The sequence below is a fragment of the Pistacia vera genome, unplaced genomic scaffold, assembly GCF_008641045.1.
Source record: "Pistacia vera cultivar Batoury unplaced genomic scaffold, PisVer_v2 Contig160, whole genome shotgun sequence".
Taxonomy (NCBI): Eukaryota; Viridiplantae; Streptophyta; class Magnoliopsida; order Sapindales; family Anacardiaceae; genus Pistacia; species Pistacia vera.
In genome coordinates this window covers 894,114-906,088 of record NW_022195685.1, presented here as the reverse complement: position 1 = coordinate 906,088, position 11,975 = coordinate 894,114, and the positions used below count along the sequence as shown (strand labels likewise).

The following is an 11,975-nucleotide window of genomic DNA, read 5'->3' as shown; positions in this document are numbered from 1 at the left end:
ACACATCCTCATAGACCCATCCTTTTTTTCACAAATAGAATTAGAGCACCCCATGGGGAATGACTCGGCCTGATAAAGCCCTTGTCTAACACTCTTGTAATGCTTCTTCAATTCTTGGAGCTCAGGGGGCCATGCGATAAGGAGCCTTAGAAATGGGTGCTATACCGGGGGCTAGTTCTATACTCAAACTCTATTTCTCTCTCTGGAGGTAAACCTGGCAATTCATCTGGAAAACAGTCAATAAATTCATTTACCACAGGTACCTCATGTACACTTGAGCTCGAACTCTCTCCCTTATTTACATGTGCAATGTACCCCGAAACACCCATTTTCAACATCTCCTAGCTTTTGTTGCACTAATCATCATGCTAGTTGGGTGCCCTTCTCCAAAAATGAAGTTATCCCATGGTCTAGCTTAAACTTGACTTTTTTCCTGCGACAGTCATCCTGCTCCATATCTACTAAGAAAGTCCATCCCAAGAATGATGTCAAAGTCTGGCATATTGAAGACAATCAAATCTACCATCATTTCGGCCTTTAATAGTCACTAACTCCCCCATTAAGACTCATTTGTCACTACACCCTCACCATCAGACAATTCAATCTAATGGCTGTCTACTCTAATAGGCATTAACCCTAATCTCTTATACATACCATAGGAGATGAATGAATGAGTAGCACCAGAATCAATCAAGGCATACAGGAGTATCATGGAATAATAACTGACCAGGGACTGCTGAAGGGCTGGCATCTGCTGTATCTGGGCCACATTATATACCCTGGCTGTCGTGCCTCCAACTACAGGCACTGAAGTTGCAGAACCAACGGGATAATCTCTAGCAATATGACCTGGCTGGCGACACCTGAAACAACATGGTCCCACTAGACATTCACCCCGATGTCTTCTTGACATTTCTACAGTAACTGACCCCACCTTTCCTTTGTTGGCCCTTTTTCTTCATGTCTTTCCTGTGGCTTTAGGTAAGACTCCTTTCTTACCTTTACCCTTACGTTTGCCAACAACTTGTTCTGCACTACTAGGTTGGCCAAGTGGAGAGGATACTTGCCACTGTTGGGGAAAGAGCTAATCTGGTCCCTTCTGTAAGTACACCTCTGCTCTGATGGCTCTGGCGAGTGCTTCATTATATGGTGGGAGGGCTTATGACCTGACATAACATCTGGCAATAGTGGGATGAAGTCCCCCACAAATCTCTCCAATCGGTTTGTGGTGTACTGACCAGTGTGGGTGCAAACTTAGCCAAGGAGTTGAACTTGATTGAATACTCTTTGACCGTCATATTTCCTTGTTGCAGACTAATAAACTCTTGTAGTTTGAGGATATCATGTCTACTGTCCGGTACTGCTCCTCAAACAATCCTTGAACCTGACCAAGTGAGAGTGGTGGTATCTGAGTCTGCTCCATAAACTCCCACCAGTCATAGCATCTCCTCTTAACAGGTACGTAGCATACCGGATTCTCTTGATCTGTCATAGGAAATAGAGCAATAGCTTTCTCCACCAACTTGATCCATTGTTCGGCTCTACTGGATCATTAGTACCACTAAATTCTAGAGGGGATGTTTACTTGAGAGGCCATAAATTGGTTCAATCTGCTCGGGGCAACCATTGCTTCTGGAGTACTCGTCCTTATTGCTTACTTGGTATACATTGGTTGTCACTGTTGTCACGGAGTACTTGTACTTTCTGGCGGGGCTCTCCTTAAAGCTCTATAACACTCTTGGATCATACGCTCAATGTTGCAACATCTAAACCGGAGTGCTTGAAGTAGTAGCTGCTGGTTAGGAGCTTTAGGTGCAGTTGGAAAATTTTGTGCATTTGAAGCATCACTGCGACTGGACGTTCTCCTGGTTTTCCTCATATTTATTCCCTATCACAGTCACCCATATAACGTTAATCATCTAATCAATCTTACATAAAATTAGGTAAACATACTTACAGCGATTGGACAACTTGAGCAGCAGAACTTTACATGAGGGATACTGTCATCAACTCTCATAAATGCCTGACTCCGAATAGAAACCATCTTAAAAACCCCTTTTTAAAGTAATAAAAAAAAAATATTGCTCTTGATACAGAGTTAAAACCCCCTCCAGTCAGGTATCTCTGAATACCCTCAATGAGAATCCTGAGGATACATATCTGGAGAACGAGTTGTATTTAGAAAAAATCTGTGTAAGGAATAATAATAATATCCAAACATGCATATAAACGTCACGCAGGATCCAAACTTATAATTTACAACTTTAAGAAATTATACAATCAAAACATATGTAGAGGGTGGAAGCTTCCAAAGGTATTTCACAAATATTTATCATTACATTATTACATCAAGATAAAACATCGAGATGACAATAAATCATCTCCCCTCACGTGTAGTTCCACTGTCTCTAGCGTCCCTCGCTTCTAGTCTACCTGCAAAACAATCAACAATGAAAGGGTGAGCACTATCGCTCAGTAAGGAATGATCGTTTTCTAATGTAACTATTGATCTTTATTTAAACATATTATTAACACATCACTTATCTTTTACATCTAGGGATACTTCCCGTTTTATTATTAATTCATATGCTTTTCATCATTATCTCATAGCTAGGAAACATCAATGTGTAACATACAAAAAGTATGTAAACATAGTACACACACGTCACATGTCGTGACATACATCTAAAATCATCTAACATGAGTATAAATCATCTCATGATGTAAATAACATCATAAACTCATGTAATGCAACTAAATGCATAGTAAACATTTAACGTCTAGCCGATCGGACCTTTCTTAGCATCTTAAGCACTTTATATCATTAGCCTCAAATTTCATCTAGGCTCATATCATCGGGAGGCGTGCTTAGCGTTATTTAGCATCTAAAGCATATTTCATCTTTCCTCAACCGATATATGAGGATATGCTTACGCGTTTCATGTCTATATGCATCTCTATCATGTCTATTGCTCTCTATCATCTTATGGCATGTAAATACATATTTGGTGAGCTTAATACTTTTAATTCATCATGGATTATCAATCCATTTACATTACCTCTTGCTCACATACATCATCTTAAAACATGTATTAATTGCATCTTCATGCCATTTCATAACTTAATCATGCATTGACATCATGACCATGTATATCTTTCAAAGATCATCTAACTAATGGGTAAACATTAGTACATGGCATTACAATAATATATTAATAATCAAAAAACATAATAATTGATCGTTAAATTAAACTTCAATAACTAGTTTATACTTCAGGCCATTTTTCATTATTCTAAAACGAATTGGCTCCTGGCATAAACATAAAAGTTACAGGTCTGTGTCTTAGCTTTCTAATGCTTCAAAAATCATCTCATTTTGATTTTTATAACTCAAGTTATGGTCGAAATACTGAGGCAGGGTTAACAAAAACCCTAAGCCACCAAATCGAATTTTCATATAACTATGCCACATCAATTCCTATTGACATTAACCAATAGGTTAACTTATAGATCAAATAAACCTCTCCTTAATAGTCTTTAACATCTTAAGGAAGTGTAAATCTCATTCCCCTAACCCCATTATTGCTATAAAATTGTAAGCTAATACAAACAACACATCAACACTTCTAATAGAACCATTCAACACCATGTGGCCTCCATACTACAAGTTTTGCCACAATCAGCATCTACACTTCATTTTCTTCCATCAAACATAACAAATCATAAAACATAAATAGCCATAACTTCATGTATAAGAATTCAAGGCAATAAGTAGAATAAATGAGTTCAACTACACTTGCCATCAACTAATTCTATGCCTTAAAGCTTTAATTTAAGGTTTCAAAAAATCCACAAACCTGCATAACCCTAAAGTCATGGAGGTCTTCCTTACCTTTTTAAAGACTCCTCCAACAAATCTTTGCCTTTGACTTCTTTTACACCTTAATCCTCCATAAGCTCCCACCAGTCATAGCATCTCCCTTAACAGGGACGTAGCATACCGGATCTTCTCTGATCTGTCATAGGAAATAGAGCAATAGCTTTCTCACCAACTTGATCCATTGTTCGGCTACTACTGGATCATTAGTACCACTAAATTCTAGAGGCTGATGTTTACTTGAGAGGCCATAAATTGGTTCAATCTGTTCTGGGGCAACCATTGCTTTGGAGTACTCGTCCTTATTGCTTAACTTGGTATCACATTGGTTGTCACTGTTGTCACGGAGTACTGTATCTTTCTGGCGGGGCTCTCCTTAAAGCTCTATTAACAGCCTCTTGGATTATCGCTCCAAGTTGCACTACTAAACCCGGAGTGCTGAAGTAGTAGCTGCTGGGTTAGGAGTTTAGGTGCAGTTGGAAAATTTTGGCATTTGAAGCTCACTGCGACCGGATCCGTTCTCCTGGTTTTCCTCATATTTATCCCTATCACAGTCCACCTATAACGTTAATACATATCAATCCTTACATAAAATTAGGTAAACATACTTACAGCGATTGGACAACTTGAGCAGCAGAACTTACATGAGGGATAATGTCATCAACTCTCATAAATGCTGACTGAAATAGAAACAATCTTAAAAACCCCTTTTTAAAGTAATAAAAAAAAATACTTGCTCTGATACCAGATGTAAAACCCCCCTCCAGTCAGGTATCCTCTGAATATCCCTCAATGAGATCTGAGGATACAATCTGGAGAACGAGTTGTATTAGAAAAAATCTGTGTAAGGATAATAATAATAATATCCAAAACATGCATATAAAACGTCACGCAGGATCCAAACTTATAATTTACAAACTTAAGAAATTATACATCAAAACATATGTAGAGGTGGAAGCTTCCAAAGGTATTCACAATATTTATCATTTACATTATTTACATCAAGATAAAACACGAGATGACAATAAATCATCTCCCTCACGTGTAGTTCCACTGTCTCTAGCGTCCCTCGCTTAGTCTCATGCAAAACAATCAACAATGAAAGGTGAGCACTAATCGCTCAGTAAGGAAGATCGTTTCATTCTTAATGTACTATTTGATCTTATTTAAACATATTTATTAACACATCACATCTTTTACATCTAGGGATACTTCCCGTTTATTATTAATTCATAGCTTTTCATCATTTTATCATAGCTAGGTAAACATCAATGTGTACATACAAATAAGTATGTAAACATAGTACACACACGTCACAATGTGTGACATAACATCTAAAATCATCTAACATGAGTAAAATCATCTCATGATGTAAATAAACTCATAACTCATGTAATGCAACTAAATGCATATGAAACATTTAACGTCTAGCCGATCGGACCTTTCTTAGCATCTTAAGCACTTATTATCTAGCCTCAAATTTCATCTAGAGCTCATATATCGGGAGGCGTGCTTACGCGTTATTTAGCATCTAAAGCAATATTCATCTTTCCTCAACCGATATACGAGATAGCTTACGCGTTTCCATCATGTTCATATGCATCTCTATCATGTCTATTTGCATCTCTATCATCTTATGGATGTAAATACATATTTTTGAGCTTAATACTTTTAATTCATCTAGGATTATCAATCCATTACATTACCTCTGCTCACATACATCACTTAAAACATGTATTACATTGCATCTTCATGCCATTTCATAACATTAATCATGCATTGACATCATGACCATGTATATCTTTCAAAGATCATCTAACTAATGGGTAAACATTGTATCATGCATATTACAATAATATATTAATAATCAATTCATAATCATAATAATTGATCATGTTAAATCTAAACTTCAATAAATAGTTATACTTCAGGCCATTTTCATCTATTTCTAAAACGAATGGCTCCGGCATAAACATAAAAGTTACCGGTCTGTGTCTTACGTTCTAATGCTTCAAAAATCATCTCATTTTGATTTTTATAACTCAAGTTATGGTCGAAATACTGAGGCAGGGTTAACAAAACCCCTAAGCCCACCAAATCCGAATTTTATATAAACTATGCCACATCAATTCCTATTGACAAACCAATAGGTTAACTTATAGATCAAATAAACCTCTCCTTAATAGTCTTTAAAAATGAAGAAGTGTAAAATTCATTCCCATAACCATCCATTATTGCTATAAACATTGTAAGCTAATACAAACAACACATCAACACTTCTAATAGCAACCATTCAACACCATGTGGCCTCCATACTACAAGTTTTGCCACAATCAGCATCTACACTTCATTTTCTTCCACAAACATACAACTCATAAAACATAAATAGCCATAACTTCATGTATAATGAATCAAGGCAATAAGTAGAATAATGAGTTCAACTACACTTGCCATCAACATTTCAGCCTAAAGCTAATTTAAGGTTTCATAAAAATCCACAACCCTAGCATAAACCCTAAAGTCATGGGAGGTTCTTCCTTACCTTTTTAAAGACTTCCTCCAACAAATCCTTTGCCTTTGACTTCTTTACACCTTAATCCTACATATATACATATACCTCAACATCTACTTCAAATCTTCAAATCACATCAAAACTAAAGTTTTTAATCCTTACCTTAAACCCTTCTAATTGAAGATCCAAGGCTCCTATCTTGTTCTCCTTGAAAAATTAAGCAAAACTCCTTAAAACTTAGAGAAAGAAAGCTGTTTCATGGAAGATTTGAGAGAAAATGGAAGAAAGGTTGAAGAAAGGCTCTCCTTGGCTTGAACGAAATTCATCTCATTTATAGGAAAATATTTCATTATTTTCCAAAATTATGCAATTGGCCCAATTATTTTAATTGTATAACTAAAGTCCTTAATTCTTCAATAAGGGCATTTTGGTCATTTCACACTAGACATAATTATACTTAATTAATGCCATTAAATGCAATGAAGCCTACTCATCCTGACTTTTCAATGCTTATCCATAAGCAAAATAACCATTTTGCCTAAGCCTCCTATGGATAAGGTTTCTACCGTTCTAAATGAATTGACTATTTTGCCCTTAGTTAGATTTTATGCTTTTTAACATAAAATTAACATCTAAAGGACTATGTTGAGTTTGGAACATACCTTTGATATCTTGGGTATTACATTCACTTTTGTAGGAGGTAATCTAGTCACGTGGAGAAGCAAAAAACAGAATATTGTGGCACGCTCAAGTGCTGAAGCAGAATTTAGGGGAATGGCACTTGAGATTTGTGAAGCTTTGTGGCTAAGATTTTTGTTGCAAGATTTGGGCTATCAACTTAATCAACCAATCCAGTTATACTGTGACAATAAAGAAGCATGTGATATTGCTCACAATCCAGTTCAACATGATCGTACGAAGCATGTTGAAGTAGATAGATTTTTTATCATAGAATACTAGATGAAAAATTATTAAATTGCCCAAAATTCGATCAGAGGATCAATTGGCCGATATTCTTACTAAGGCTGTCTCTAAACGTATTTTCTTACAAGTTTTAGACAAGTATATCATGTGTGACATCTACGCACCAACTTGAGGGGGAGTGTTGAGATTTCCTAAATATTTTCAAAATATTATGTAATCTCTTAATTTGTTAGTTTTAGAATACTCATAATATTTTTGATATCTTGTAATCTCCTAATTATGTCGGTATACTGTAATTGACATAATTATGAGATTCTGTAGATTGTATCTCCTCTGTATAAAGCTTGTAACTATCAGTGTAAATGTCAATGAAGTAAAATATCCAATTTTTCAAAGATAATGTAAAATGTTTAATGAGCAACTTTGTTGCTTGTACACAAAAATTTCAGTATTAGATGTGTTGTTGAGAATATAACACAGCCATACAAGGTGCTTATTGGTGATTATTGATGTCTTCAGGGAGCAAAATTTGGCCGCCGCCAGGATGGCTGGCAGAGGATCAGGTCATTGATTATTTAACGTAAACGTAACTGGAAAAAAAAAAAATTGTGAATGTTGGAATTTCTCGGACATTTCTAAGTTAGGAACAATTCCAGCTCGATATGGCTTTATTTTTATGGGATGAAGAGCATTCAGAGAGAAAAGTTGGGCCTCCTGTTTTCCAAAAAAAAAAAAAAAAAAACCAATAGAGGATCTTAGACATCACCACCGGTAAGGCTGATGGTAACATACGAGAGTTCCGGAGACACTCAAATATTTATAAAATTATAACTGACAATATTTTTATATTTGAGTAACTCTAATAGAAATAGAATGAATATGAGAGTCTGTTTATGACAGAATGTTTAGTTGGTGAATTCTTGGAGTAATCCAAGCGTCAGAAGCCCCAACACAGACAAACCAACTTTAAACAATCACAACTTTTGATCTGGGAGGAGTTACGGGGTCCATAATATATCAAGGGAAAGCTCATTTCAAACTCTACAACCTGGAAATAGGTTCCCTAGTTGAGGATCGTTTTCGGACAAAAAATCTACCATTTCGACGTGTTTTGGGGCCGTTTTAGTTTTCTATGCGTTTTTTCCTGGTTTATTTAGGATTTCCTTTTTTTAATTAATATTTTATCTCCTTGTTTATTGGGAGTTGTTACGGTTGGTTGTCACCCTATATAAACATATTATTTGTTTTTGGATTTATGCAATGATTATTCAGATTTTATTTCACACTTTATGATAGTTTTTGTGATTGAGACTTGTTTGTCGAATCTAAATATATAGTCGAGTGCTAGCCTTATTGTTATGCTATTGTGATTGAGACTTGTTTTTCGAATCCAAAGGTATAATTGAGTGTTAGCCTTATTGTTATGCTAATTCGCTGCGTCAGCCTACCTCTTATTTATAGACTTTGAACAAACATAATCCTTCAACAAGAAACAACCGTTATTCAACTCCCAATAGTTGCTTGGAACTGTTAATTCACCATATCCTAAGAATCACAGGGATCGTGGAGTCATATAATTTCCATTACTATCAATAGATGACAACACAATTAATAGTTTTGGATTAACTATGACACCAGAAGAACATATCAAGATTATTACATAGCACAATAACGGTACAAAGTGCCATATCTTTTGGCAAGCAGCAAGCTATTATTCCAATAATGACGCTAGAACTTCAATTATTCAGTTGCATAGGAAGCAACTTTTTTCAGATTTCATTTCTTGCAAACAATTCCATATCCTGCAGAGGACCTGCGGGTGCAGTCCAGGGTGCCATACTCCATCACTTCATTGGTCACTGGGTCTGAACCAGTACTTTCTGTTGCGAACACACAAGTGCCGCATTCTGTGGAGAGAAGGGATTCGGTTTTGTACTTCTCTTCACCTCCCAAAACAGCCATTGCCACACCAGGCTTAGCCGGGTTCTCGAAATCAGGCCTGTAAGTCCTGCCAAGAACGCCATCAACCGTCGCGGACAGATTAAAGAACCTGAATTGCACCTCCAAGTGAGCAAAGCAGTCACCAGCAGGCACTTGGTACTTATGAATTCTATCATCTTCTTTGGTCACTGGCACCACATTGACCAAAATTTCAGCTGAATCCTTCAGGGAGACAATGACACTGTTCTTGCTTGAAACTCTTTCCACTTTAATCTCTTTTCCTTCAGAGTGCCAAACCGATAGTGGACCTTCTGGAATGTCTAAGTCCTGGCCATTGTAAGCGAACTTAAGATGGTCAACTTCACTGTCCCATTCAGCAGCCTTGCTAGCCTCAAGAGAGAATTTGTGAGACTTGAAGAGGATTCCCAAGGCCTGAATCCAGGTAAAGTCCCTGGTGCGGCCGGCTGGGCGGTGGCCAATGAAACGGCCATTGATTTGCATATTGGGGTCAGAAACTAGGCTGAAGTGCTCATTGCTCTTGCCATGGAAGTAGAAGACAATGCCGTCGCCACCAATGAAACGAGGATCATAGCATGCGGATCCAGGGCTGTCACAGTTTGCTTTCTTGTCTGCAGAAAACAAAACTAAAAATTAATACCAAAACAATATTTCCAAACTCCATTATGTTCAATTATGTTCAGTTAATTGTTAACTTACGTTTGCACTGAGCCTGGCAAACGGGTGAATAACAATTTACATAGCAAACTTTTGCGTTGGGGTCTGAGGAGGAAGTGTAGGGGCATTCATATGGGCACTCTATTTTTTTGCCATAGCACGGACTGGTTGGGTATGTGCAGGCAAAAGTACCTACAGCCTCTGAAACTTGTGCTACACTTGAAACCAAAACTATTGCAACGATTACTAAGAAGCTAACTTTTACGGTCTCCATGGTTTTCAATGCTGTAAAGAAAGACTGGGAGGAGGTTGAGAGATGCCACAGCTCAGTTTCTGCAATGCTATTTATAGGACTTAACCAACAGGCCAGTTTGTCTTCTTTCATTAATCTTTTCCAATTAAGCCTGTGATCTTTACTCAAAGAAGTAACGTGAAATTGGTGGGTACTTAATTTCAGAGTGCTTAATGGTGGGACAAAAAACATGTGCCGTTCCTTTATTCAGAAGGGTGCAGGGTAGGGTACAACCTTTGGTGATTATCGATGCCTTGAGAGTTGAGAGAGCAAATTGAATATTTAATGTAAATGTTAGTGTGAAGCACAAAAACGATGTCGTTGAACTTTTAGTGCAACGCTGTCGTTTTACGCAGTTGGCGACAAAGAAAAAATCCTGACCATTGAAAGCATAGAGCATCTAACGGCCAGGTTCATCTCTCCTCAAAACAGAATGGAACGCACTACTTACCCTGCTGCAGAGCGAGTTTTACATATTGTTTTTTAGATCTTTTTGTTCTCGATTAGGGTCTGCAGTCTGCTCTGTATCTCATTGTTTGATTGTAATCTTGGGTGGTTGGTTGGTTGGAATCACGTTTTAAGGGTTGCGTTTCCCTTGAGTCTTGAGGATCTGCGTATAGTGTTCTCATAGGAAAGATTGCTGGTTATCGTGAGAGAGAGATTCGCAGTGTATGAGTGATTGGGTTTGGATCTGGTGGTATTTGTGTGGGATTAATTTTTAGTGCAGTGAGTCCCAAGTTTCTGGAGCTCAACGTGGATGTAGCTTATCCTATATTGGATAAGTGAACCACGGTAAAATCCGTGTTCTTGTTTCTCGATTCCTTTTACAGTTTTGATTGTGTGTGTTGAGTGTGGAATTGTGGATTGATAGGTTGTTAGATTTGCAGATTATCTCTACCGTAAACGTAACTGGGATAAAGTTAATAATATTGCAATTTGCAGAATTGTAAGAAGAGGGAATCTATGACAGGAATCATTTCATCCAATAGAAAAGTTCGATAACTGCTCGGGGTAGTGTTTAACTGTATCGATCCTGGAATTTTACTAAAATTAATTCAACTCAAATGTGGGATTATTTTTCTGGGATGAGGAGATTTGGAGGAGCAAGTTTGGCTTCTTGTTTTGCTTTATTAATTCTTCTTCTTAAATCTAAATTACCCAAAGAAATGTTGTTCAAGGTTCTAAAAACCTTGAATAATCTGGATAATATTTGCTGTCAATCTTTCTTTATTCAAAATTTTTTTTTTTGGTTAACTGGGTGTCCGAGTCAACTGCACTTATTTCAATTAATCCTCAAAGTCTCTGGAATACCCTACAAAACCTAGTCTTCAATTAATCTCTGAGATCTCTTAAATACCCTATAAACTTAAAAGATCGGTAAGTCATAATATTATTATAGTACATAGTTTCAAGGTTTGAACCTAAGGGAACAAATCTCTTCTGACTGTCAGCACAAACCCTTGGAGTTCATTCTTTTATTCTTTAATTTCCAGTCTTAATACCTAAAAGGTCAACGAAGTTTTTTACTGTATTTTGATGAAGTAAATTGCTAAATAAGAAATTTTGTTGCTTGTACACAAAAAGTTGAGTATTAGACATGTTATTGAGAAGGACACAGTCATACGGGGTGCTGATTGGTGAATATTGATCGTTGGCAGAGGAAAATTTGGCGGCCTCCAGGAAATTGAATATTTAATGTAAACGTAACGTAACTTGAAAAAATGATGAAAGTTGCAATTTCCAGGACATTGCCA

General features: G+C 36.9%; 1 protein-coding gene across 1 annotated transcript; it reads right to left on the bottom strand.

Moving 5' to 3' along the window:
- Positions 1 to 9,089: 9,089 nt before the first annotated feature.
- Positions 9,090 to 10,229, bottom strand: LOC116125066. The gene is made up of 2 exons (XM_031410799.1): positions 9,972 to 10,229; positions 9,090 to 9,883 (listed from the first exon to the last, which is right to left on the bottom strand). The coding sequence occupies exons 1-2, from the start codon at positions 10,201 to 10,203 to the stop codon at positions 9,090 to 9,092; spliced, it is 1,026 nt and encodes a 341-aa protein (XP_031266659.1). The 5' UTR covers positions 10,204 to 10,229.
- Between the last annotated feature and the right edge of the window lie 1,746 nt (positions 10,230 to 11,975).